A 27,947-nucleotide genomic window follows, 5' to 3' on the forward strand; every position below is an offset into this window, starting at 1 on the left:
AGACAGCATGCCAGGAGCCCCTGGCATGCTGTCTCTCTATTTGGCCGATTTCTACTCTTTCCAGCCGCCATCCGAAGCCTGGTAGAGGCTAGTCTTGGTCGACCAATCTGGGCGAGAGGCGTCACTCGTACGTACCGACACTAGAGTTAAAACTTTCTGATCTTTATTTCCTGCTTCTCGTGAATTTGAGAAAAAAAAAAGGCTCCGCGCTGGCCGGGTAGTTAACTCCCAAGCAACAAAAACAAACAAACAAACAAACAAACAAACAAACAAACAAACAAAAACTTCCGTTCTGTAGCAGATCCTACCATGGAGGATTCGATACTGGCAGTGCTCCATAAAACTACAAGAGGCCGCTTTTTATCCAAGCACCTCACCTTAGTTTTTAACTTATAAGCCGTAACGGAACGCGCAACTTACCTGCCATGGCAGGTATCCAATCCATCCTGGATTGGGTGAGTTTTCTGCTTAGCTGTCCGCCGCTGGTTAAAATCCCCGAAATTATACATCTTGATAAACAAAACATCAACCAATTCATATTTCTTTAAAGAACAAACAGTCTTGATTATCGATATTGATATCAATACTTTGATCAAAGTGCGCATGTGGTTCCCTCTGAGAGGTACCGTACAGCTCCTTGGTCATCATCATCAACATGGCTGCCGCAGACCAAGACGATGCAGTTCGTCCTCGTTCCTACCAAGACGAGAGCTACCTGTACGGGTTTCTTGGAGCTGTGGGTGACTTACAACAGGATGGGGAGCTGCAGGATGTCGTCCTTGAAGTCGAGGGCCGGCGGTTTCCCTGCCATCGGCTTGTTCTGTCCGCGGCCAGCCCCTACTTCAGAGCCATGTTTACAAGCGACATGGCGGAAAGTCGGCAGAAGACGGTCGTTTTGCAGGTAGGGATGGCTTATAGGGTTAAACAGAAAAGAACAGAGAAGGCTTAGAGATGCAACATATAATGAAGAACTGGAAAAAACAGGGAAGGTCATTGTTTTCACCAGAAAATGTCATTTTCTGTTGTTATTTGTGATTTGCTCAGGTATATGTCAACTTTGCTGGTTACACTGAGCACTGTAGACTGTTCTCAATGATAATTAACATTTAACTGTAATATTATACTTCTGTAGATTGACTTATTATATGAGTTTATGGAATTTTAATGTAGTTTTGTAACCGTAGGTCATTATTTATTTTATTATTTCTTTGAATTTCTTTCATTGAATATGCATGCAAAAATATGACAAGGACTGGAATAATATGGTCAAGTTTTGCTGTGTTAGGCCACACTGATTTAATTTTATGGATGACAACTGCGCGCGCATTGGTTTTCACCTGTTCTAAATAAAATTACCTCCGATGAGGTTCTGGCCTGGGTGCCATCCTCCGTAGTCCATGGTAACTATGGAGGATGGCACCCAGGCTGCGAAAACTCCACGGAACTCGAGACTTCAGTACAGTGCCAACACAGAAGTGTCGCAAAAGGCCAGCATGTGGTGACTAGTAAAAGTCAATAGGTGCTACCGCAAATTGACAATCCCAGCTTTGTTTTTCTGTGGTTTAGGAGTATTTTTCCTGGGTGGAATTTTTTTTAATTCGCCCGTGCGCACTAGTTTTGGGGTCTTCCAAGGATGTCATCCATTAAATTAAGTCAGTGTGGCCTTATAATTTATATACTCCAGGTTTTTTTTTTTCAAGTTTGTACATCATTACATCATTATTCTCCTCCAGGGTTTGGATGCAGACATGTTTGGGGAGATTCTGAGTTACATCTACTCGGGAACCCTCCATGTGTCCCTGGACAGAGTGCAGCACCTGTACCAGGCAGCCGACCTCCTGCAGCTGGACTATGTGAGAGACACCTGCAGCAGCTACATGGCCAGGAATGTGGAGCACTCCACCTGTGTGGACCTGTACAAGTTTGCTGATGTCTTCTCTGTGGGTGTCGTCCTGAAGCGTTGTCTACGGTATATCTGTAGGCACTTTGTGAAGGTTGGTTTTCTTATACAATGTACATTTGTACTAGTACATTGTTATGTCACTAAAGACTGTTGAACTTCAGATACCTATATGTATGTTTAGATTTCCATTCATTTGAAAATAAGTCACATATCCACACGTTGTAAATTTTGTTCCAACAAAAAATTGTTTTTACCCAGAGCTTTTGACCAGTCACTTTGACCTTCTTCAATATATAGACTGACCCAGTGGGACTTGTCACGTGGCTTCTCTGAAGTGTGACGTCAACACTGGGTCAAATGCATCCATGAGTAAATGATTTCGACCCCCGTCCCGGTTGAGTGTTTGGTGATGGGCCCTGATGTAAAATTGATAGCCCTTTTTCATGCCTCTCAGGAATTAGTAGTGACTTGTCAGGACTCATAATTCATTTCTGGGAATAGGTGCACTGGTGGACCCAACTTAAGAAACTGGGTGCACAAAAAAGTGTTTGGGTGCACCATGTACATGTAGAATTTTAGCAAAAACTACTTACGTTTCATTTATAAAGAAAAATACTACAACAAGGATTTTCTTGTTTTTCTGACACTTAGATGTCAACAATATGCTGTATTACTACAGTAGTATACATTTAACATCTTTACATATGTAAAGCTACAATGTTTGGGTGCACTTAGGTGCACCGGCACAGAAAATAATTGGATGCAAAGCTCCAAATTTGGGTGCACTAAGGTACACATATACATGCACCCAGTATTTCGAGCCCTGCTTGTTCAATGTCCAGTATTCTTACAATGGTTTTAACTTCAAACATGTAACTACCAACACAGATGAACTTTATCATAACCTTACCCACAGGTTTCCTCCAGTGAGGAGTTCTGCAGCCTGAGTGTGGATCAGCTGACTGAGATCATCAGCCATGATGAGCTGGATGTTAAAGAGGAGACAAGAGTGTGGGAGGCTGTGGTGAGATGGGTGCAACACAGTACAGAGGACAGGTGGGCAGCAGTGTTCTACTGGTTCAACTAGGGCTGCGTACCAGTACTAGTTCTGTGTACTGGTACATTACCACAAAAATTGATTATACAGGTCCAAAATACCGAATCACTAAGTGCCAGCTAGAGCAAAACAGTCCACATGGTTCTGTTTTCTTTGAATATGGCATAAGGCCATATAGTTCTGTCCTGTTTTATCTGAATAAAGCTTCTGTCAAGTTACATTGTAATTACTAAACTGTTTTTAATGTTATTAAGGGAGTGCAGAAGAATGTTATTAAGGGAGTTCAGAAGAACATATCTTGATTTGTCAAACTGTTCAGGTATGTATGTACAGAACTGTAGGTACAGGTATGGACCTGTATCTAAACCTCTGTACTGGTATGTTTAGTTACATACCCTAGGTACAACTGAATGTAGAGAAGGGCTTAAAGGCATCCAATGCAATTTCAGATTTGCAAGCAAAAATACTAGTATTCTGGATGAGAAAATCTGTCTAATACTGACATTTACTGCCACTTCTTAACACATTTTGTCATCATTTTAAAACTAGAAGCATTTGAAATAGCGCCCATAACAAGCTGCGTGGGGTTTCGCTTGATTTTCGGGTACCATCCATAAAAGGCTAGAACGAGCCTGTGATACAAAAGAAGCAACTGTTTTCCATCAGCAGCATTGCATTTTTGCCTCATAGATATCAGTATGCTATGGGATAGTGCTGCATACCTAAACCCAATTTTAGGTTCAGGTCCGGATTCAAGTCCAGAGGTTTAGGTTCAGTTCCGGACTTGTAAGTCCGGACCTAAACCTATGGCATATACAAAATTGCATATTGGCAACCTTGCAATGTTGTCTGGGTGAAACTTTGGCCACATACAATGGAGGCCGGTACTTGACGATGCCTGATGGCAATGTTTTCTTCGTTTTGCAGCAAAGATTTTACAATCTACGGAAGGTTTTAGGTGGTTTGGAAAGAAAAGGGGTATGTGAAATGGTCTTTTATGGTAATAAGTCCGGACTCGGTTCTTGACTTTTAGGTTTTTTTGGACTTGAACCTAAACATTCTTACAAGTCCGGATCCAAGTCCAGTGAACCGGTATGCATCACTACTATGGGACAGGATTGATCTCATTTACTACATTAAATTGCTGAAATTCCATTGAAATTACATTAGATGTCTTTAATGACCAAGGCTTAGTGTGTGAGTATGTCTGTTATTATCGTATTGTTACATGAAATGTGTGTGCGAATCCGACGTCATTCTCATGATTCAAGATGTTTACTGATTAGTTACATGTACCATGATGCCAGGAAATCAGCTAATTCTGCCCTTACCCTGTACCCTACAGACTGCACCACTTACCCAGCATCCTCCCTCGCATCCGCTTCAACCTGCTGACCTCAGATGACACGGCAGCCATCTTGAAACACCCCCTGGTCAGGGAGGATCCTGGGGGTATTCAGGTCATCAGGAATGTGGTAAAGGAGGCTTCCGTCCAGAAGAAGAGATTTAGGATGGACACCATGGAAATGGCCTGTCTTTTGGATATGGAGTCAGTATATATTTCTTCTTTCACTCAAAGTCCTATCTTGATAATAATGATAGAGTTAAACCCTATCTAGACTGGGGGTGGAGGGGGTGGGGGGCTAAAAGTGCCCGCGCCAACTTTGATGTCGGATAGCGTCCGAACGGATTGCCATAGGGCCATCAATCTAGTGACTTTTCCTAGAATATTGTTGGCAACAATTTCAAAGCAGTGAGATAGAGCCTTTGGGAGAGGCACTTTACATGACTTTCCTCACTTTACTCAGGACAGAGGTATAAATGAGTACCTAGCTTCAGTTAGAGACATCCCTGAGATAGGGCGTTAAATGGAGGTCTTGTAATGTACATGAACATTTAAGAATCCACCACACTTAAAGTGTGGTGGATTCTTAAATGTTCATGTACATTATCGAAAAGAGTAGATGACCTTCCCAGTGTGAGTGGACCAAACTTACAGTACTACATGTATGTCCGCAGTATTGAGGTCACCTGAGTTAGCGCTAAAAGGCAGCTGCTCCAGACCCTTGTGATTAAGCCCCAATAATTCTAAGCTCCTCACAATTGGCTGCGAAGATAGAGTACTAGTAGCTGACCCACTTCACAGCCAGTTTTATTGTGACTTCACCGCCAGTTTTATTGATGGTTTGCGGTGTACTCTTCCATTTCCAGGACCGGTGACATTTTCTGCATGAACCCAAGGCAAGGGAAGTACACCAAGATCAGCTTGCCCCCCCATCTGAAACACAAATTACTGGCAGGCATGACAGTTACCAGCGACAATGATTTGTACGTCCTTATTCACGAGCCGACCGATCATCAGTTGTACACGTTTGAGTACAACCAGGTGTGTAAAGAGTGGGAACAAACCTGCACTAGTGTATCCCGTTTTTGTGATGTTGGATGGGGCGGAGGGGATTTTGCATCAAAAGAATTCTTTGTTGAAGTCGACAAATGCCTCTACCTCATCATGGTGAAAGACACATTGCTTGGTATGGTGGTTTGGACCAGAAGATACAATTGGTACACAGAGGAATGGCAGGAGTGTGAAAAGCTGCATTTTGAAGAAGGAGCAGATGAAATCTTCTGCGTTGGGGTGACCTCTGGATCGCACCTCTATTTCCTCATGAACTCAGAAGTGCATCGCTACGACCCAGTCCATGACCAGTGGGACCGGATGACCCCGCCTAGAACCCTCCCACACCTCAGCACAGCCGTTGCCATGGGAACAGAAATCTTTTGCACAGACTACAAATCCACCAAGATCATGGTGTACGACACAGTGTCAGACAGCTGGGAGGCACTGCAAGCCTGGGTTAACCCATTTAGGAACCGCATAGATTCTCGTCATCTCTTTGTACTGGAGAACCAGCTGCATGTATTGTTAGAGCCTGATAACTCAATGGCAGAAGAGGGAGACGAAGAGGACTGTCTTGTCCTTGTGTACGACAGGTCTGAAGATGCTTGGAGAGACTTGAAGGCCACCCTGCCTCCTGTTGAGTGTTATGAAGTGTGTGGTCCCATGTGCACTATGGCACAAGCATGTAATGTGCCTACCATACCTTAGCATGTAATGTGCCTACCATGCCTTAGCATGTAATGTGCCTACCATGCATTAAAATGCATTTGAAGATATACAGAGTACCACAGGGTAGGAAGGTTTCACAGCATGTTTAGTTTCCCTGTTACTCAGGTTGGGACAGATTGCCCAGTATTGTAACACTTTTATCTTTTCTTGAAACTAATACTACTTTCTCAAAGTACTAGTTTCTGCTACGAGATTTTTGCTGACTTTTGTTTGACTTCTGATGTTTTGGTTGAGTTTTATTGCTTTTACTTCTTAACATGATAATAACTTTATTGCACAACAATAACGCTACTTCTTAACATAATTATAATAATAACTTTATTGCATAATTAGGGTACAAAGTATGGCAAGTACATAACTACACTTTCGTAAGGCTAACCTAACTACCACAAGAGTGGGTGGCTAGTATGTGATAGGTTTTAACTTTTTCAATCATTGGAGGAATTTCTAAAATCTTTAATACAGAAATGGATGGAATCGCCATGGATCAAAACCGCCCCTTAGCGGAAAAAGAAGTTACTGCAGTAACTTAACTGACACTATCGTCCTTCATTGAACTGGTAGAGGCCGCTTTTGATCCATGCATTTCACCTTCATAACCTATAAGCTAGTACAAGCCGTTAATTGTGAGTTCGCAGCCTGGTATCGTGTCCTATCGTGTAGAGCATGTACACCTTTGATTTGTACTTGACTACACTAGTACTGTGAATTCCTGCGTACCTCAGTGATATTCACCAGAATAATGATCTTTTTCGGCCTAGTTTTCAAAGCACGAATACTAGTTATGTAAGTACAGATCATAATTGATTATAAATGGATAATAGATTTTTGACGTCGATTGCGTAAATGATTAGATAAGTGATAGATTTTATGATGGATTTTTGTTAAATAAGCTCACACACTTGTTATATTTGTAATTTTAGTAGATCTAGAGGAGACCATCAATGGACATTTGTTATTCCTATTTAGACATCTTCTATTCTGATTAGGACCTATTCTAAGTAGTTTATATTTTGACAATATCTGATTGTATTTGAGTACATAGAGCAAGCACGAGCTTTGAAAGAACCCTCGCAGCTATGGCTTCATCCTCATAATCCGTATTTTTGTGTCCTCTCATCCACTGACATTCAAAAGGTTTTCACTCTCAAGAAAATAATGATAATATGGTTTGAAGTCAGGTAAGCATTAAAACAAGGTCTCATTGTTTAAAGTTACGCTCCGAAATTTCTGTTAATTAACTGAATATTGATATTTATGTTGATAAAGTAACCAATCGTGGCTTGTTGCTGAACATGATGCAGAGTTGCTTTTTATTGGTGACTTGTTTTACCTTTTATTATTGCCCTTTACCTGCAAATTAATAAACACAAAGACGACATATAGATTTAAAATCCGTGTATTAAAATCATAACATCATCAAATTTATTGACTTAACATTGGTTCCAATATAATTGTTTGTAAAGCACCAACTTCCGTTGATATAGGTAGCTGGAGAATGTCTAGCTAGCTACTATATCGCTATGTTACCATTTTATTGTAAGGCCATGACTTGGTTATATGGATGGCATGAATTTTTGGTCCGTTTTCCCAATAAATTTTCGACCAGAATGAAAGAAGAAAATGGGAAGAAATGAAAATGAAGAATCTATTATTCGACATGCCATACTCTGTGCGTTTAGTTTAAACAAATGAGTAAACAACACAGGGAAATCTACTGAAATCCACATGGAATCTACGTGATTTCATAATGAAGGGAACGTTTTTGCCAAGCTTCTTTTACTGACATGCTCCCATCAGCTTTGGTGTTCCCATGGCCAGATGATGTCATCCATATAATCAAATCAACATGGCCTAATACACTACAAATGAATAATTATCATATCTTCCTCACTCATTATCTTATCTGTTTGCACCAATGTAACATCGATATCTGTAAGGCACAAAATACGAGCATAGATTTCCATAGGTCATCATTATACAAGTCAATGAAATAACATAACATTGCATAAACGATAGCAAAAACGCAAAGACCATTTTGCATGAAACATTTTCAAAGTGAAGTTTTCCACACCATGACTTCGTCTTCTGTTGATCCTAAGCTTTGGTACGCCTTTGGTACATGTAGCTTTGAGGCTGTGGTATATACATTGTGAATCTGCTGTCTTTTATGACATTTAAAATTTTGTAGATTAATGTCGACAAAATAGGACAAAAGTAGATTGTTTACTGATACATTTTCTAAGCTTCTGTAGGTAGCTCAATATTCACTAAGAAACACCATTGGGGAGAGGTTGTATAAACTGTCATGCAATAATTCGTGTCGAACACAACAAGAAATCTGAGAATTTAGACTTCCAGGGAGTGTTTTTTGTGAATGAATTGGAACTGTATTGTATGATGATGGAAAAAAAAACTGACTGGATTACATCATAGATGTTATATTGTAATGATACGATTGTACATACAACTTACTCTGGTATTACACTAAAATTCATGTTTCATAATACCATGATTACAAAGTGCAAATTCTTGTCAATCTCATGCCACACCCTACCGGTACCCCCTAGGACATACCGGGTCACAACCCTGTCAATCAACCCAATTTTCCCCCTATCACTTCCAGCCCATGTTGTCGAGGATGAGACACATACAAACTTCATCGAAAGCAGTGTTTTAAAAAAAAATACTAAAAAATCTGCCCACTGTTGTTCCAGGGTAAATGTACTACATTGATGCAAATAAGAAGACCACTAAAAAGTGCAATCTTGAAAGTTCATCTATGTTGGACGTCATTATGCAGGAAATTCAAACTTTAATTTCCAACACAAGGAATTGAACTTACCCAAAGTTTCGACATTACAATTTGAGACTTTGTAAAAAAATCTTAGACTCTGAACCAGACTTTTTTTGCACTAGCTATCAAATAGGTCATCTACATCCGGGCATTACAACATTCCATCAACAAAGACGGGGGGCGGCACAGACTATCTGCAACTTGATCCACTGTTTACCGAGTCACGTGTGTCATCTGCATAACGTGACGTCACGGAAGCGGTGGATTGCTCATTCTTTGACAAAGAGTTGTCAAAAATTGGGGTAAGTCCAATTCCTTGTGTTGGAAATTACAGTTTCAATTTCCTTCATGACTAACAACAAAAGTGATTATGAGCCCTTTCTATACACTGACACCTTAAAGAATGTTGTCTAAGTTGAAGTTGTTGAGGTTAGCGGCCTCAGACCAGGCAGCGTACTGCGAGCCGTCCATCTCGGGAGCGTGCTGGTTCCCCTCCGCCAACGCGTGGTTCTGTCCTCCGATGGCAAGGCCGCAGTCCGGGCATCTACCCCCTTGGTTGGCACCACCACACTCTCCAATGGCGTAGAAGTGTCCCTGCAGATAGATTCAAGACGCTTAGTTAAGATCATAATTTAAATACATTGACTACACAGAAACATTCTGTTCCGGCTATAATCACAGTTGTGTAATATACGTAAAAAAAACGTGCGATATGATATTGAATGTGCACTGCACAGCATTTCTACCTTGCGCCCGGATACGTATATTGTGCAATAAACCCTTGCAATCCGGTACATCAAAACTGAAGGCTGTAACGGTTTGCCCTGTGGCAATAGGCTTGTGCAATCTGTTAAATATTGCCCTACTCGTTAGGAATTAACGTCAAGTGCTTGAGCATGAATTATAAAGGTGTACATGCGCCTGGGTGCACTCTAGGAAGACACAACTTCCCAATTCGAAGGAACAAAACTTGAAGAAAAGACACTGGTTGAAAATAAAAACAGTATGCTCTCCAAAAAGGATACATAAAAGCTACTCACGTTTGGGCATTTGTACCAGTGACCCTTTCCAAGACCGATTGCTTCGACGATCTCGGCTTTCTGTTCCTTCGTCAACGCTGACAACTCGGGATGACTTCGACGAACATCTTCTAGGATTCCTTTTCCCTCCTCCAGGTCGTCTGTGCTGAGGAACTTGCCGCGGGAGAACAGGTCCTGTGCAAGAAAAACACACATCTCCTCAACAGAGTTCATCTGTGTCTGTAGTTACATGACGAGCTTTAAAACATTTGTTCTCATTAAGAACTTACGATCAATCACCCTGATCTTCTTCATTTTTCTTTTTTACTTTACAATTTTTTGTTCTTCTGTTTGTATATCTACATGTACATACATATATATGTTATATTTGTTAAATCATTTTAAGTTGGCCTCCTTGCGTGCAGCGCCATTGGCATTGTCTTTGTACTGTTGTATTGTTTAATTGAAAAAGATATTATTCAATAGACTGACCAAGTGAGGCTTCTCATTGGACACCGAACAAGACTACTTTCTGAGAGGGGTGCTAAAGGCTACTAGTATTTATAAAAGGAACCATCAGTCAACCGCGACGGGCGCCGACATAGTTAACCGGATATATTTTAACCCAGTGTTGATGTCACACTTCAGAGAAGCCACGTGACAAGCCTCACTGGCTCAGTCAATTGAAGACGATCAGTGACTGGTTCAAAGCTCTAGGAACAAAACCCTTCACTCTGAACATATGTGGCTATTTTTTTATTCAGATCAGTTGACAAAACAGACGTAACGGTGACGCACTCAAGTTTTCGCAAACTTATATTAGTGCCACCACTATACAAATATATACAAGGCGAATCAGTGAAAACAAAACAAAATATAATAAACTTATATAGCAGAAATATTGAATGTAGAGGGGCAAGATCAATAAGCGCCAGGTAAGCGTCAACTGAAAGTAATCACTCAAGAAAAAGAAGACATACTAGAACATGAACCAACCTGCAACACTTCTATCTCCCTTGATTCCTGGTAACTCAGCTTGATACTGTGTCTGTCGATGTCATTCGTCAGGATGGACAGGTTTACCTCCAAGTGGACCCTTTTCAACTCTCGGTCAATGTCGTTGACCTCCTGTTCACTCATCCTGTACTTGAACCGATTGTGCATCAGGATGGACTTCAGCATGCTGAGTTGTCTCTTGTATCTGATGCGGTCTTCAGGCGTCAGGGAATCCTTCTTCTCTCTCAGCATCTTATCGTAGTCGTTTATCACCTTCAGGAATTCGAACTGCATCTGGATGACGGCCACCTCTCCCAACGTCAAGCGATCCATGGCGACAAGCTTGTCTTCCAACGTCTGCCTTGCTTCCATGTTTCCAGGGTCACTCGAGCTCAGGAAACGGGCTCTTGCTATCTGTGCCTTGATGGCAGATGCTTGTTGGTGTATTTCGTGACTGTTGCCTCGTACTCTCCTCTTGACTTCTTCAATGTCGGATAAAGTCTTCTTGATAAGATTGGCGTACCTGAGATTGCGGCGGATGGGGGTGTTGCACCAGGGGCAGACTTTCAGCTGTATGCTGAGAGTGCCAGTCTCGTCAATGTCTTTCTGAGTCATGTGTATGTCCAGGGCTTGGACCTCTACGATGTGGCCACAATCTTCCAGTTGAATGAAACGAGCTCCTCTCTCGTCTTCTCTGCCGAAAAAGATGGTGGTGACTTCTTCACGGTTGCAGACTCTGCACTTGGTAGGGCAAGGTTCACCACAGAGACCGATGCAGCGATGACCACAACGAAGCTTTCTCTTGCAGGGTCTGTTGCAAGGAGGCCTGTTGCATGGTTCGCCACATCTGCGCGTACACTGAAAGTGTTGACAACGCCACTTGCAAGGCTCGCTGCAAGGAGCACATGGATCGCCACATCGGTGATTACATCTACTGTGGAAACACCTGTTCTGGCAGGCTACCTGGCAAGGAGGGCAGTCACTGGTACAAGGGAATGTACACTGGTGGGAGCAGACAAGATTTCTACCGCAGGGATTGTTGCAGGGAGCGTGGAGACGCCCCTGTTGGCAGGATCCACATGTCCCTTGGCATAGATGCCCACATTCCAGCGGCTGTTGACAAGGAATTGGGCACTGGAAGGTTTCTGGGGTTTGATCACAGTACATTGTGACGAGATGACCACATGGCATCTCCTTGGTTACTTGCTCTTTGCATGCCAGGGTACATTGTTGGCCGCAACTGTATCGGCAACGATGCCCGCACGGTTTGATCTTCTCGCATGGCTCACGGCAGCAGAAGTCCTTTGGGTCGACGCTACATGGCACCATTTGCTCGTGACCACAACCAGGCATGATCTTCGGGACTCGGACCATACAGGGTCCACAGTCGGCCCAACATCTCTTCCGACAAGCATGACCCTGCTCGCATTTCTTAGTGCAGTCTTCGTAGCACTTGTACACTTTGTGTTCCGGGTCTGCAGGGTGGCACGACAGTCGACAGCGGTGGCCACACTCGAGTCGCACGTCACAGTCCCTCGTGCAGCCGCCCTCCGGTGCAGCTGTGAAGTCTTTAGCAGAGCGAGCCTTGACTTCCGTATCCGGGTGATTCTGACACCTCAGCATCAGATGATGTCCAATGCAGCCTCTTTCTTCCATGTCCGCCTTGATGTTGCGCCAAAGCTCTGTCTTTCTGGCGAGCATGCTGATGTTTCCAATGCAGTAGAACCCCATCCTTGCCCTGGACAGCGCCACGCACACGCGATTGGAGATGCTCAAGAATCCGATACTGCCTTCCCTGTTGCTACGGACCAGGGACAGCAGGACAATGTCGTTTTCTTCGCCCTGGAAGTTGTCCACGACTGTCACGCGAACTCCTTCGAACAACTTTTTCTCATCTTGCCTCTCAGTTTGTACAGCTGACCCTTGTAAGTCGTGAGTACCGTTATCTGCGATCTGTCGTACCCCTGTTGAATCAGATATTGACAAAGGGCTACGACGTAATCGGCCTCGTGGTCGTTAGCATGGCTGAGGAGCTCCTCGTTGTGCACCTCGTCTCTGTTGTGATCGATGAAGAAGATGTTCTTGTCGATGCCTTTTATCCTATCGTAGCTCCTGACGGACTCGTGGTCTAACAGGTTGGGGTAGATATGCTTCATGAGGACTGAGATTTCCGGGCGCATGCGGTGTTGGGTCGACAATGTGTGAGGGTGGAGACCGTTCTTCACCATGCGTTCGAACAGCGAGTAGTCTAGATTAAAGTCCTTGGCCAGCTTGTACACAGTTGGATTAGGACGAAGCTGTTGGTGATCTCCTATGAGGATGAGGTGTTCACATCCTCTCGTCAGGGTTGTGATGATGTGGGCCTCCAGAACTTCTGCAGCCTCTTCAACGACTATGATCTTGGGGCTGACTCGTTCAAGGATCTTCCGGTACCTGGCTGCCGCCGTGGTGGTCATGCCGATCACTGTCGCGCCTTGCAGGACTGACAAATCCTCCTCAAGCCCCAGTTCTTCCCTTTCTGTCGAGAGAGTCTCGTACTGTCTCTGGAGGTTAAAGACCAGCTGACGATAGTGGTTGATGTGTCGAAGAACCCAGTAGTTGTACAGCCTCCACCGATCGGGCAGCTGTAGTTGCCTGATGTCTTGTACACTGTCTGCTTCTTCTGCGTCCATCGGAGGGAAATTTTGACGGCCGTACCTGATCCTCCTCTCTACATCATTCCAGTTGACGACAAGCTGAAACCCGTCATTTTCATACGCTTCTTCCTCTTGAGGAAGGTTGTTTCCCGACGAATTGTTGCTTATCTCTTCGTGGTTGACTGTATTGTAAACCTCATACTCCTCCTCTCCTAGGCGCTCCATCTCAGCTACCTTTGCCTCTCCGTCTACCTCTATGGGTGCTTCGTCTTCGGTGGTTTCATCACTGCCGTCAACGTCATTGGTGTTAGATATAGCATTATCATTGGTGCCGTTCCTAGTGGCGTCAACTACTTCAGTAGCGTCATTCCCTGTAGAGTCAACTCTACTAGCGTCATGCCCGGTCGCGTCAGTGGCTTCCTTCCAAGTCGCGTCAATCGTTTGGTCGTCTTCGATGGTTTCTGTGCCGTTAACCACATTGGTGTCGGATCTAGTGTCGTCATTGGCATCTTTTCCAATGGTGTCAACAGTGGGTTCAATTCTACTAGCGCCATGTCCGCTCACGTCAGTAGCTTGTTTCCAAGTGGCGTCAATCGTTTGGTCAGCTTTGATGTTGGCAGTTGGAGTTCCGAGCTCTTCAGGAGTGCGGGAGGCCTGACCTACATGTCGACTGTGGGCAATGGCAGTGGAATCACCGTAGTCCGTTGCTAGGGTGTTCCTTGTAGGACTGAAATCGTTCCTGCTTCTCTGCACGTCCTGTGGTTCAGATGAATCTGTGCTTAGTACGCTATAATACCCCGTGTAGCCAACACCTTCGTCCTGATCATCAGAACTAAATCCTTCTTCGTCGGAAAACCCCGGGTCTTGACCTGGCCGTGCCATGTTATGACCAGCTGTCGCAGTATCTGTTGCAGCTACATCTTTGCTCTCTGCAGAAGATGCTTCCTTTACTGATGGGCTTTTGATAAGCTCAAGCCACGCGTGGAAAAAGGAGCACTTGTCTGGCAGACCGAACGTATTAACGTCTGTTTGACTTACGCTTGAAGCCTGCGTTGGGTGCATGTAGTTTTCAAGTATTCTCATTGAAAGCATCTTGTTCTCTGACCTAGCCTCTCTTATTTTTGTCTCATGGACGCCTATTTCAATGGTGATTTGTTTCATCTCGTGTTTGATGCGACCAATGTTGCGATGTATGTTGAGAGGCACAGACCGACTATCTCGGTTCATGTGTTTGATTTCCCTCAGCATGAACTTCTTCAAAACCTCACTGTCGCTCCTTGATCCCGCCCGCACGATGCCCGTCTTTAAGAACTCGTGTATCCCCTCTAAGAACTGGTCCAGTGCGTGGTTGGTGTAGCAGACCACCAGCAATGGACGGGGGGCACCTCGAGTCTTCCACACCTCCCTGTTGTGGAGAAGGGCTTTGACGATCTTGAGTCCAATGTAGGTCTTCCCCGCTCCGGGTGGGCCTTGGATGACGGAGAACTGTCGAGTCAGTGCGGTTTTTACGGCTCCAAGTTGTGACTCGTCTAGGTGAAGATCTTTACCGGACGGCCATGCATCTGTGTTGAGGATAGGCACGGACTTAGCTCGATCTATTTGAGGGCACTTGGTGGAAAGTCGTTCCAGGTCATGAAGATATACATCCTCTTCGTCCTTATCATGATTCCGTCGGAAGACGTTGCCCACACGCAGCCTTCTGGCTGCTAACGTCTTCTCTCTTTTTGCCATCAGTTTACCCAGCTCTGGGATGTTCAGTAGAGGTGTCAAGTCAAACCTTACAGGGGTGTCGTCGGCAGGCCGTACAAGATACCTGGGCGGTCCAATGTCCAGGTCACAACGCACGATGTGCTGTTCAAAGGGTAAATCTCCTTCTTCTATTCCCTGGATCATCTTGAGAACATGTCGGTATGACTCGAAGAATGCTGATGTTTCTACCATAACGTACACGTTATTGGGGTTTAGCCTTGCGACCGCATGGGCGCCTCCCTCAAAACGGACGTCGATGTTCCCGCGCTGCAGTGCCTTTGGGTCTCTGTTTGCCACGGTCGCAAAAATCAGAGTATTGAAACCGTCTACTGACAGGCACACGAGGGATCCATAAATCAACCTTTTGGAAAACTCCCATTTGACTTTTTGTAGGCGGGAGTTGTCAAAATGTAGGGTGTGTGTCACGCCCTGGTTTGTGCAGTTTGGCTGAACTATGGAAACGCCGTTGTAGACACGAATGTCTTGGAATCTCCTGCGGCGGCCGTCAGGGTGTTGGAGGCTAGCGACGTATTCCTGGATACCCTCCCTCAAGGGTGCCACAAAGTCTTCCCTGTACAGACGATACTGCACGTCAAGGTAGTGTTCAGGTTTCTGTACGGACCTATCACCAGGTTTGGTCGGAGATAGGGTTGGTGCCTGCGCGGACCTCTTCCGGGGTGGGGAATTCGGGATACTCCCGAAATTCGTCTGGTGCTTCGTCGTCACCGGATTCGTCGTCATCGTCACTGCCGTCTGCAGCTCGTTTCGATGCGGTCTTCACGCGTGCTCCCGTGCGTTCGCGTTCCAAGATGTCGTCTCGGCGTTCTTTGAGTACATCCAGCTTGGCCGTGATGTCCTCACACTTGTCGTTTAGAATCCCCTTGTCCCTTAGTTGACCAAACGTTACCTCTACTGCTCCCAAGGGGCATAGAACGCTGTCATAGTGACTAGGAAGCCGTTCCATGAATTTCAAGAGAATTGTAAGCACGCTGAGGAGTACAGTTGGAAACCCTTCCCTCACATGCTCTGACTTCTCTGCGGGCATCTTGTAGATGAAGCCGGGCAAAGCAGAATTTATAAGAGGGGTATCTACAACAGAGGTCAGCAGCCTAGTCAGATTACTCGACATGGGGCAGTCACAGGCCTTGGCTAGAACAGCTACCAGAAGTTTTAGCTCCTTAGAATCTGGTTGCACACTTTTTAATAAGACCTCAAAGGATTCCAGATTCCCAAGGAGTTCCATCACGATGTTTTCCGGTTCCTCTTGTTCCATTCTTGTTAAGTGATGCACCGTGATGCGCCCTTTCTGTCTGCCTCTGCGTTCAGCGGTAGAATTTGCGTTAGACCGTTCCCTGGCACCTTTTTGTCTCCACCCGTCTTGACCGACTTGCCGTTGTCCATTCTGTTGACGTTTTGACTCCCGATTATCTGTTTTCCCTGCGCCCTCCTGGTCAGGTCTTAGTTTAGTGGTCCTGTCGTGCTGCTTTGGATGTTCTTTGTAATTCCCACCTGCTTGTCTCCAAGGACCTTTGAAGTTGTTGCCAGGTCGTCTTGGGTGTTCTTTGTTCCCACTCTCTGGCCGTCTTGGGTCTTGTTTGCGCATGCTGTCGTACTGTCCAGACTGTCGTGAATGGTCTCTGTGTCTACTGTCAGGGCGTCTTGTATTTTCTTTCTGCCTACTGTCACGCCATTTTGTATTTTCTTTCTGTTGGGTGTCAGGCCGTTTGGAATGTTGTTTCTGGCTATTATTCTCTCTTTGCCCACTGTAAGGTCTGGCTGAATTGTCTCTCTGCTTATTGCCAGGTCGTCTCCAATCTTCCCTTTTCCTACGGTCTTCGGATTGACTCGGATTCTCTTTCTGCCTATCGTCATGTCGTCTTGAATGCCCTCCTTGACCTTGTCTACCGTCTGGACGTCTTGGATTTTTCTTGTCAGCAGCCGATTTACTCTCAATTCCCTCGGCGACTACTCGTCTCTGTTCTACATGGTCTTCCCCTCTTGATGTTTCATTTTTTGTCGTTGCTCTAGTCTTTGGGCGAGCTCCCGGTGGTCTGGTGGTCTGAGACTTTTCCGGCGCTCCCGGTGATTTTGAGTCATTCTTAGGATTTTCTGAAGGATCCATCGTCTTCCGCCTACCTGATCCAATACCACATCAGGGGTACGTAGATACCCTAGTTAAAAGAACACTATATCAGAAAGATAGATAGGTGCCTACATGTAGTTATAATGCAACACAGATATCATTGCAGTCTTACCTGGCTGAATTGGGTATGAGACACATACAATTCCTCACGAGACACCTAAAAGCCATTACAATTAGTTCAGTAACTATACATTAAAAGGTAAGGTAGTACTCCTAAATCTGGGAAGCATAAACATAAGTGTTATAGGGAGCCTCGTAGAAAAAAAGCAACAACATATTACATCTGCTTCTGTTGAGAACAGGGATTGTAACTATTAGAACGACAATCGGTGCCAAAAGCAAGAAATCTGAGATTCCAAACCTCCGGGAAATGTATACAATATGTAATATCATAATGTTCACAACGAATGCTGTCACACATAGCAAAACTTTTGATAAACCAATCCTGTAAAAGACAAATGTTGGTATTGGGTAACTTCACGTGACGTCACTGTCACCATATATGCATGTTGATTGGTCGAATCTGAAATTGCTTTCGCGGCTGACGTCACCAGCCCACATTTTGATAGACATATATACACACAAAATAGAACGTCGGCATAACGTACTACAAGGATTTTCTGATGAAAAATTATGGGGAAAATTGGCCAGTTTCACTCTGGTACATCCTGCATTATATTGGAATTATGAAATCAAAGGTGTAAATCCCCCATTCTACTAGGACGGAGCTTTCACTGCGCCCTCTCTGTGACCTGAAATTGGTCGGAGCGCGGAGAGAGCACCGAAGTCGCCATCTTTTCCACAAAGATGCTACAAGAAGACCGTCCCCTACATGACCTTGTCCCTTTCTCCAGATCTACAGCGTCGTTCACTCAGGAACAAAAACACGCCGGCGGCGCGGTATGAGCCGGTTCGAAACAGTCGCCGAGGTGACGGCGCTCATGGCGCTTTCATCGCACTCTTATCGCGCTCCCATGGCGACCTTGGCGCTCTTTCCGCGCTCTGGTCAATTTTAGGTCACAGAGAGAGTGCCGTGAGAGCGCCGTTTTAGTGGAATAGGGGTTTAAACAGTACAAACATGGCAACCTTGGCGCTCTCTCCACGCTCCGGCCAATTTCAGGTCGCAGAGACAGCGCGGCGAGAGCGCCGCTAAGTGGAATTGGGGCACCGCACCATGCATTAAACCTAGCCTCCTGTGCAGGCTCCGGGGCGGGTGGCAATTTTGATACAGCGTTTTGAAGAGAGTATGACACGCGTTATTTTAAAAGGCTCCATGGGCGGAATGGAACCTTCTCCCGGCGGCTGGTTGTAGGATGGCCGGCTATTAAAACAACGCATTAAAAACTCTTCAAAATTCTGTATCGAAATTCCCACCCGCCCCGGAGCCTGCACAGGAGGCTACAATCCACTAGGATACACAGGGCGGATGCAGCACACAGAATAACTTTGAGGCTAGTGTGCTGTGGGTCTACTGGTACCCAGGCTACCTTACACCAGGTAATGTGATATACCCGTATGATGTAATCACCGAAACTGGACAACTGCCAAGAATCGGTCAACCTTTCAACTTTAGATAATCGATCCGTGACGCATCTTTGTCTGGTTGTTGGGCAACCTGCAGAAACCATTACATCATGATTGCCGAACAATGGGGCCAACGTCCACAGCTATATGCTTTTCTGTCACACCTTCGACAGACGAGCCTGACGGAACGATCTACAAATACAATACTGACACACTGAGAAGACCTTTGTTATGGAGGGGGGAGGGGGGCACTAAATGAGGTGAGGGTTAAACACGCCCACAGAAACCATTACACCATGATTGCCGAACAATGAGGTTAACGTCCACAGCAATGTTTTCATGTCACACATTTGACAGGCCAGTCAGTGCAGAACTATCTACAAACCTGACACTTTGTCAGAATTTTTTGATGTACTAGATTGTATAAGGGGGGCACTAAAGCTGAGGTGAAGGTTTTAGAACTGACCGGTGAAGGGTCTATACTCTGGTACATGTAGAATATGTAGATATACCGGAACGAATAACAATTACACATACACTCTATTCCAATAATATGCTCTTCTACAAACCTTCTACCCTCTTTGAAACCCCGGGTTATGAGATGAACTCACCGGCTTTACATGTTATTGAATACCAGTACACGGCATACTAGTACAACAACAAAGCCCTGGGGCTAAATTGCAACGTACCGTTATACGTCTCTAAAAACCACCTCGGAACACTATACATGTAGGTACTTGACTCGATATTTACATTTTCAGGTTCGCCTCGATGGGTGTCCTTAGTTACACTGACAAACATTCTCATGAAGCATGCCAGAGATTAACACGGTATGGCAAAGTGGTATGGTTTGAGAATATGGCACAGGAAGAAAAGGCGTGACAGTGAAACATGGCCTCACTTTACTATGCTAAACTGTTTCCCTGAGACGTCCTTCAATTATGCCGTGCACAGTTAGTAACCTCGGTTAAGCTTTGAAATGAAATGAATTTGTCCAGAGTCCATAATTCCTGTTGCAGAGGCCACTATGGTCTATTTCACGCGGAAGCACACAAGTTATAACCTCATACCAATGTACTGAGGACAAAATGGAACGTGCCATTTTTGTAGGTGACGCTACTATAGAAAACCGGGTAAAGGAAAAAGTATTCACAATAATGAAAAAAAAAAGAGCTGTGGTCGTAATTGTGGGTCAATCTGTCCTCTCCATTTACTGAAATTCACTAGTACATGTTGATGACATCCCCCTGCTTTTAAACCATGCAGACATTTGAATTTATCGAAGGGTCATATAGATTCAATTCAAAGGCCTTCGCCAAGTAAAGAACATGATGTATTTCTTCAGGGCCCTACTACTGACTTCATTTCAAACTGCTTCTTTTAACCCAACAATTGTTGGGTTGCACATACAGTACCAGCCTTATAGCACCCTGTATAGTACGATATGGGGGATATTTCTCGTGCAACGCATCACACCGCAGCGAAACTCAATGAATGCGGAAGTAACAACACCACCGTAGGGCTAAAAAGTCTGGGGTCTATGACCTGATTTAGACATGAAATTATTGAAAAAATATTGTGTAAAAAATACCAGAAGGACAAGGCTTTTAAATAAATTACATAGTACTTGGGTAGTGCTTTTTCAAATTCTAAATCATACCGCAGCACACTATTGGAACAGAACATTTTGGAACAGGACTGTATTCCAAAACGTTCTCAATTCCGTAGAAGGGCATGTTTTGTAAGAGGACATCTGCCTTTTACGAATTAAATAAATACAAATCGCCAGGTGTCACGGCATAGTTTATGTTTTCAATAGCTACCAGCATTTATCACAAAGAACAATTGCATCAGTAAGGTAGCATGTTTTGTAGGAGTACTCACTATTCGCAGGTGAACCAAGTTGTACAGGACATTCAGAGAAGTGTTGCAAGTTTCAAAGTGACGCTCACACACTAAGACCCAAGCTGTCAGTGTTCCACCTGCGACTGGCAGTCACCTTCGTCGAATGCAGGAATATATATGTCCGTTGTATTGACATGTTTACCTACCAAATCGCTAAAGTCAGCGACCGAAACCTACGAAGTTCCCGGCTTTGGTCTAAAAGTAGCAGCCAATGACAATGCAAAACGCCATCTTCAAATGACCGACCGTTTCGGTGTGCTCGTTGGTGATGAAATATGGTTTCTGTGTGCCGAGTGGATGAGTCATATATCCGGGATACGTGACATGCATATCAATTATGAATGGGCGTACTTGGTAATCCCCTTTAGTCAGACGGGGGGGGGGGGGCTTTTAAGGCAAACTTTCATGTTGGATAGTGCCCGAACGGCTTGCGCTAGAACCATCAAATTTCGTAACTTTTCCTGAAATACATCTCGCAACAAAAATTTTATATTCTTGTGATAAGTTCATAGATTTGCATGTTGCCATGAGAGCCGGTTTCTGACCGCCAGTTTTTTTGTTTGAACAGTAAAATTATCAGGATTTTATGTTTAATTCCACGTCTTTTCTGACATTGATAACATCTTTTTTTAATCAATTATGTAATTTCTATCATAAATATTCATAATTCGTACTAATTTGAAGACGTCATTCTTTGAAAATCTGGTAGTCCTACGATAAGTGGTCATTGAGTTACGTATTATCCCCGCGACCAAAGGTTTTGTCCTTCCTGTCCTCATAAGATTGAAGACGAACAACGTATTGTTATGGATTGCCCACTATATCATATCCACAATTTCATTCTAGAAGGTAATAACCCTTACTGTGTACAAATAGGTAAATATATCAAAGAATGTTTAGACCTTAGAAAAAATAGTATACGTTGATTCATCCATGGTTTTGTACGTAGGTCAAATTTGTTGTACCCACGTAATTGTATGTTTACATGTAGTTTAAGGCCTTACGAAAGTCGCTGTACTTTTGTTGTGTCAATAAAGTTCTGTATATTGATAATCCAAGCAGACGTAAGGCCTAGTCTCTGTCAGTGTTTACGCGTGAACTCCAACATTTAAAGTTTGTATGTCTCAAATTCACAGAAGTACACAGTCTCAACGTTAACACTGATCTCTAATGAGAGGGTTTTACATATTGCCTTCGTCAGAAGGCTATGAGGTCGTTTTGGGTATGTCGGGAGCGACAGTGGATTAAATTTATGCGGCATAACTCTTGAAGGCATGGATTAAGGCGTATTGTCTATATCTGGAGTACCTTCAATGCTCACTAGACGGCGCTTCTGTACCACGAAGGAGCGTGACCATACAACAGATGGTCAGCCAGCTTTTCCAACAGAACACGTAAGTTTATGGCTGAATAGGCACGTTCATGTAACGTTACGTGTGACCTAACCATTTATTTATAAGCCTCTGCACCGGTGCAATGGCCAATTGGGTAGATTTCTCACCTTGCATTCAGTGGGTCGTGAGTTCGATCCCTGGCCGAGTCATACCAAAGACTTTAAAAATGGTACATACTGCATTCTCTGCTTAGCACTCAGCCTTTGAGAATGAGTATGGGAGTTTTAACTCACTGGTAGTGGTGTGTGTTTAAAAACACACACCACTACCAGTGGACTAGCCCCTTACTGTAATAACTGTTGTGTGTGGCCCAAGGCTTTTGAACACGGGAAGGCTCTTTAACTTTACCTAACTCTGTCACACCTCTGACACAACCTTTTCCTGAATCATTTCCCGAACACCAGCCAACCAGGTTCGGCTGACGTTCGGCTCGCCCCAAACACTCCTGGCTTTTCTGCCGAATGGTCCGCTGGTGTTTTGCTGACTTACTGTCGAAAACCAGCGAACTATGACCGAACCTTCCGAACGCCCCACGAATGGTTTAGATATTTCGAAACATTCGGCTGGCGCAGCCGAATCGTAGCCAACTTCGCCGAACACCATCCGACCCGGCCGACTTTGCGCCGACCCACTCCTAATTAATGCTGAGGTCACATTTCCAAACCGGAGGCCGGCCGGGCAGTCTTATGGAAGGAAACGTATGATATGAAAGACAACAAAGCACAAAAAAGTTGAAATCTAATGATGGGAACTATTTGCGTATATTCTTGATATATATTGTTGATTTTTCGTTAATCGAAACAGCCCGGCCGGGCCCCGGCTTGGAAATGTGACCTTAGTATTACCAATTGGTCGTCGGGCATTCGGCTAGCGTTTGAGAGGCCAAATTCGTGAACGCTTAACAGGGGCTTTAGAAAGCAAACAAATAGTGAGGTCGACGCCATTGTCACAGTTGTTACATATTGACACATTACACCGTTGCACTGTACCAGCTATTGACTTTGTTTAAAACTCTTTGGTCACATAGCTATGGCGAGTACGTGCCAGTACAGTGCAGACCCATTTTCCATGATCACGTTATAGGATGTCAGTAGTATGGGTTGACCCACCATAGTTCTTGCCTACAGAAAAACTGGGTCGTAAACGTACGTCAAGTTTACAATATATGGTACATGGATTACTGGAGGAAGGAACACTCAGATTTTTGATTGTAGGACAGCAAGACGTTTGAACAATGTTTGGACGCGTGAGGAAACTTCTGGTCGTGGTGTTAACCATAGCTGTCGGTGAGTTTTATTTTGGTCAAGCTTTATGGATATGGAAGTCTTGACGCTATTGTTGTTTCTCGTGAGGTATTGATAGTCATCTATATAACCATTACTTTGGATTCTAATTATAAAATAGTCCTCTAACTAAATGCACGTTGAATCTGCTTAATTCTAAGCTTATAAGCACGACACTTCTCTATCAGTAGAGTAGGTAGCTGGAAAGGCATATCTTCTGGTAAAAAGGGGCAATTAAAATACGTGCTTGTATGTGTGTGTGTACGTGTGTAGGCGACGGTTGGATTTATGGCTGGTTTACAGAACCACTGTCTGGCTATACAGGCATACATTGTTGGAAATATCACTTATATAAAGGTGAACACTTAACACTTGTATTATTATTATAAAAATGTTCAGTGTTAGTATTATCAAATCGATCGTCGTTTGACTGTTATTGTGTGCCTGAGACATGGGTTTCCATTCGATGTGATTCAGGTACAGCAAACAGCAATTGGACCCAACCAACATCGGCATTTATATATTATAAGTGGCGTATATATATACGTGGCAACGCTAACCCCCAAAACAACGACCTTGCCATATTGTGTCAAAGTCATGAATGCTTTGTGACCTTAACATGTAAATATCGGGTCATAGTATTGTTTAGCAAATTTCACGACACAGGAGCCCAAAATGTACATTTTTGGGTAAAATTAACCAAAGAAAATCATTTTTCAAGGAAGAACAATAGAGTAGTTAACACTTGATATGAGTGTTGAATTGTAGTCGCTAAGTCAGAAAATCGCTTATGGGCAGAAATTGAAATGCCTTCTTATCCAGATTTGCATAAAATATATTTAACTACATCTGTGCCAACTTTGGTGCTTTTAGACAAAAGTGCCATGCCGCTGGACTAATGTATAATCCATCATAGTACGCTGCAATTTAGCCCCAGGACTATGATGTTGTACTTTTGGTGTGTAATGTACTATATTTAATAAACCAGTTCATCTCATCTCATCTCTTACAAGTCCTGTCAACGTCTCTAGTTGTGGATGGAACCTTTGATACGGCAACATTTACAAGCAGTGCAGCAACAACCCTAACCCTGACAACAGACATCGCCCCATCGCCGTCATTCACAACTTTAGCAGTGCTAACAGAAACTCTGACCCTGACGACAGACATTTTCCAAACACCGCCATTTACACTGACTTCAGCAATGTTATCGGAGACCCAAATCCTTACAACAGACATTGGTGAAATTTCCCCAACAACGTCATTTACAACTTCAACAATGCTAACAGAAACCCTAACGCTGACGACAGACATTGGTGAAATTTCCCCAACACCGTCATTTACAAATTTAGCAATGTTATCGGAGACAAAAATCCTCGCAACAGACATCGATGGAATTTCCCCAACACCATCATTTGGAACTTCAGCAATGTTATCGGAAACTCCAACTCTTACAACAGACATGTATGGAATTTTCCCAACACTGTCATTCACAAACTTAGCAATGCTACCAGAAACCCAAACCCTTGCCACAGACATTAGTGAAATTTCCCCAACACCGTCATTTACACCTTCAGTAATGTCATTGGAGACCCAAACCCTTGCAACAGACATCGATGGAATCTTCCCAACACCATCATTTACAACTTTAGCCATGCTACCAGAAACTCCAATACCGACAGCAGACATCATTGGAAACTCTTCGACACCGACAGTTACTGATGAAGCACCTACGTCGGGCACCACAAGCTTAACAACAGAAAGCAATGGGGAATCTACAACAGTCAACGACGGTATTGTTGAAAATATAATAATATTTCATTCTGAGATATTCAGTGTATGTAGGCATATCTGATTTTGGCATAATTGCCCTATATATTACTGTGTGCTACCATTTATCTTAATGCACGCCCTTATGTTATATACTAACATACTTTATACATATTTACATATTTTTAATTAAATAGATAATTATCCAATAATTGTGTAATGTTAGATTTTTAATCCAATTTGCCACCTATCTGTCATTTTAGACTAAATACTATGGTGCCTACTTGTTCTTTCATTTTGTAAACCAGTGCACATAGTTTAGCCTCGGCTGCCAGGTGGCAGCTGTTCTGCTATATTGCATTTGAAAATAAACCATCATGAACGAAATGCTCAATTATTCAAAAAGAAAGTATAAGAAAAGAAGTAGGTAGAATACAGGGGCTACTGTTACGTGATATGTTCTATGTACATATAACAAGAAGAAAATGCTTTTGAGTTTAATGAATTGTCTGTTTTGTTTCAGGTACGGACGGTTTAACAAATGCTCAGTCCGTGGGCATTGGTGTTGGCACGGCATTGGGAATCATAGTACTTCTCATCATAATTCTGACAGCAATTTTCTGGTATGTGATATATACCAGTTCTCTTGATTCTTTTTGCAAAAACACTTTTGATACAGATCAAATTTTGATGAGAAATATAATTTGCAATAAATGCAGGTATTAAGGATATTTTGAGACGACATGTAATCTTTTACAATGTTCTGTTGAACCTGGTGAACATATGAAAAGAAAAATTGCGTATAATGTTAACCGGCTTACTTTCCCAGGCAAGAGTTTCACCCACAGCATATCTGCTTAGAGATAGTAACAATGACGATAGCAAAACTAATGTATACAAAATTTGAAGCCTTTTCATGATCCAACACTTTTTAAAAATCTATGTATACGTTAGCTAGGAGAAAAAGACAGAAAAAGACGGAGAGGAGGGAGAACCATGCTGACGAGATGATGGACATACATGTGCCACCCGAAGGAACAACATCCAGGTAATGTCATCATATATTCCTATCTATTACAGTTATGACATCACCAAGAAGTAGATGATTGCCTTCGTCAGAAGGGTATGTTTTCGGTTTGGGCTTGGTTCGAGCAGCTGTGGTGTGGGTCTGGATACTGTAACTCGTTGTGGATGGATCTTTTTGATATGTAGTATGTGGGTAGATGTTGTGAAAAGGATGGTCTGGCTTTTTTCAGTGGTACTGCAACGGGGTTTTTATGCATTTACATTTGTTGATTGTATATGAGTTCACCAAAACTCGAGAAAATGTGAATGGGTTAAATGATATTTGGTAGGTGAGTAGCGGTTTTGGAAACAAAGTTCAACTTCAAAAATGGTTATTCTGTCGTGTTCCTTCCTTGCTGCAGAGTATTATGTTTTTATATAGTTTTTTGTTTGCGTACAACATAACTCGAGAATGATTGTTTTAATAAACATTTTCATATTTCTCCTCCTTTAGAGAGAGTATTGTGTCATCGCAACTCATCGACACTGCTTTTGCAAACGATTTGAATGTGGTATCAAATGCTGGTGGGGTCGTAAATGAGGGTTTCGGCATGTCTTACGCTGTGCCAGAGGTAAGATTAGATCAAAATGTTTACCATGACTCCATTGGCAACGAATTCATCATTTCTTTCAAAAACTGACAGATATTGTTTCTAAGTCATTGTGCAAAATGAATGATAAATGAATGGTTTATTTGTAACACATATACATACATACAGTGTAGTATATAGTACAGAGTAAGACAACAGATTCGCATGCAGTTTTTACTGGTTGCCTGTATTGCTTTGTGGTCAACATTAAAAAACTACGTACAGCTTGCTCTTTAAAACGTTTTCATAAAAATGCATTATTTGTTATATGTTATGCTAACTTCTTATTATTATTAAAAACATTTATTTTCTTTCGTCGATATAATCATTGTTTTGAGAATTCAATATAAATATTGGTGAACTAATTTGGAATCGTTCGTTATATTGGGCAATAAAGTAAAGGTAAAAGAGTGCATTAAAATTCAACTATTCATACTTTTTCTTATGAAAACAAACCGTTAACATTGCACTAGACATCTTACTAGATTTTACAGTGTTCAGTTATAAGGCAATTTTTCTAACTCCTTCATTTCTAACTTTGATTTTTGATTTTTTTGCAGGAGCATGGACGATTGTCACAAGTCCAGACAGTGGATGACGTGTCGAAATTCCTACAAGTTCACAACTTTGCAGAGTACATTGAAGCTTTCCAAGGTCTGTACTAACTTTGTCAATGCTCGACGTGATTTCTGTTTTACTTTTCCAGTTGTTACATATATTTTCATTTGCTTGTAGCCAAACTTACTTCTTTTCTTTGGTTAATATTTTGTTTCACTGTAGTGTTCCATTTACTTATTGCCAAACTTGATTATTTCGTTTTATTCATTGATTCATTGTATTGGTTCACTTACTTTTCCCATTACTTCTACATTGTCATTTATATTTTACTTGACAAAATATGAAATTATGACAATGCAAGATCATGATGGGAGGGATATCAAACAAACCATTGTGGCTTTTTCCAGCCCCCCTGCACGTTTACTTTTCCG

At 43.1% G+C, this 27,947-nt stretch overlaps 2 protein-coding genes and 1 pseudogene across 5 annotated transcripts in view; 2 read left to right on the forward strand and 1 right to left on the reverse strand.

Moving 5' to 3' along the window:
• Nucleotides 1–647: 647 nt before the first annotated feature.
• LOC109484941 (kelch repeat and BTB domain-containing protein 12-like) lies at nt 648–6,430 on the forward strand. Its single transcript, XM_019788304.1, has 5 exons — nt 648–901; nt 1,734–1,994; nt 2,820–2,959; nt 4,306–4,509; nt 5,172–6,430. Exons 1-5 carry the CDS (start codon nt 656–658, stop codon nt 6,064–6,066), a joined length of 1,746 nt encoding a protein of 581 aa, XP_019643863.1. The 5' UTR covers nt 648–655; the 3' UTR covers nt 6,067–6,430.
• Nucleotides 6,431–6,637: 207 nt separating this feature from the next.
• Nucleotides 6,638–27,947, forward strand: part of LOC109484937 (fibroblast growth factor receptor 3-like) — a 27,536-nt gene continuing 6,226 nt past the window's right edge. Inside the window, exons 1-6 of one of the 4 annotated variants that reach the window (XM_019788301.1) lie at nt 6,638–9,186; nt 25,111–25,326; nt 25,827–25,926; nt 26,262–26,351; nt 26,823–26,940; nt 27,519–27,612. In XM_019788301.1, coding sequence (XP_019643860.1) covers nt 25,113–25,326; nt 25,827–25,926; nt 26,262–26,351; nt 26,823–26,940; nt 27,519–27,612 — 616 coding nt within the window. In that variant the 5' untranslated portion in view covers nt 6,638–9,186; nt 25,111–25,112. Of the gene's footprint in view, nt 9,187–18,834; nt 19,212–23,256; nt 23,537–24,546; nt 25,327–25,826; nt 25,927–26,261; nt 26,352–26,822; nt 26,941–27,518; nt 27,613–27,947 lie in introns of those variants that run through there. The other 3 variants (XM_019788300.1, XM_019788298.1, XM_019788299.1) reach the window with 3 other exon arrangements.
• Nucleotides 9,179–21,142, reverse strand: LOC109484934 (annotated as a pseudogene).

The sequence above is a fragment of the Branchiostoma belcheri genome, unplaced genomic scaffold (genome assembly GCF_001625305.1).
Source record: "Branchiostoma belcheri isolate BF01 breed outbred unplaced genomic scaffold, Haploidv18h27 scaffold71, whole genome shotgun sequence".
Lineage (NCBI taxonomy): Eukaryota > Metazoa > Chordata > Leptocardii > Amphioxiformes > Branchiostomatidae > Branchiostoma > Branchiostoma belcheri.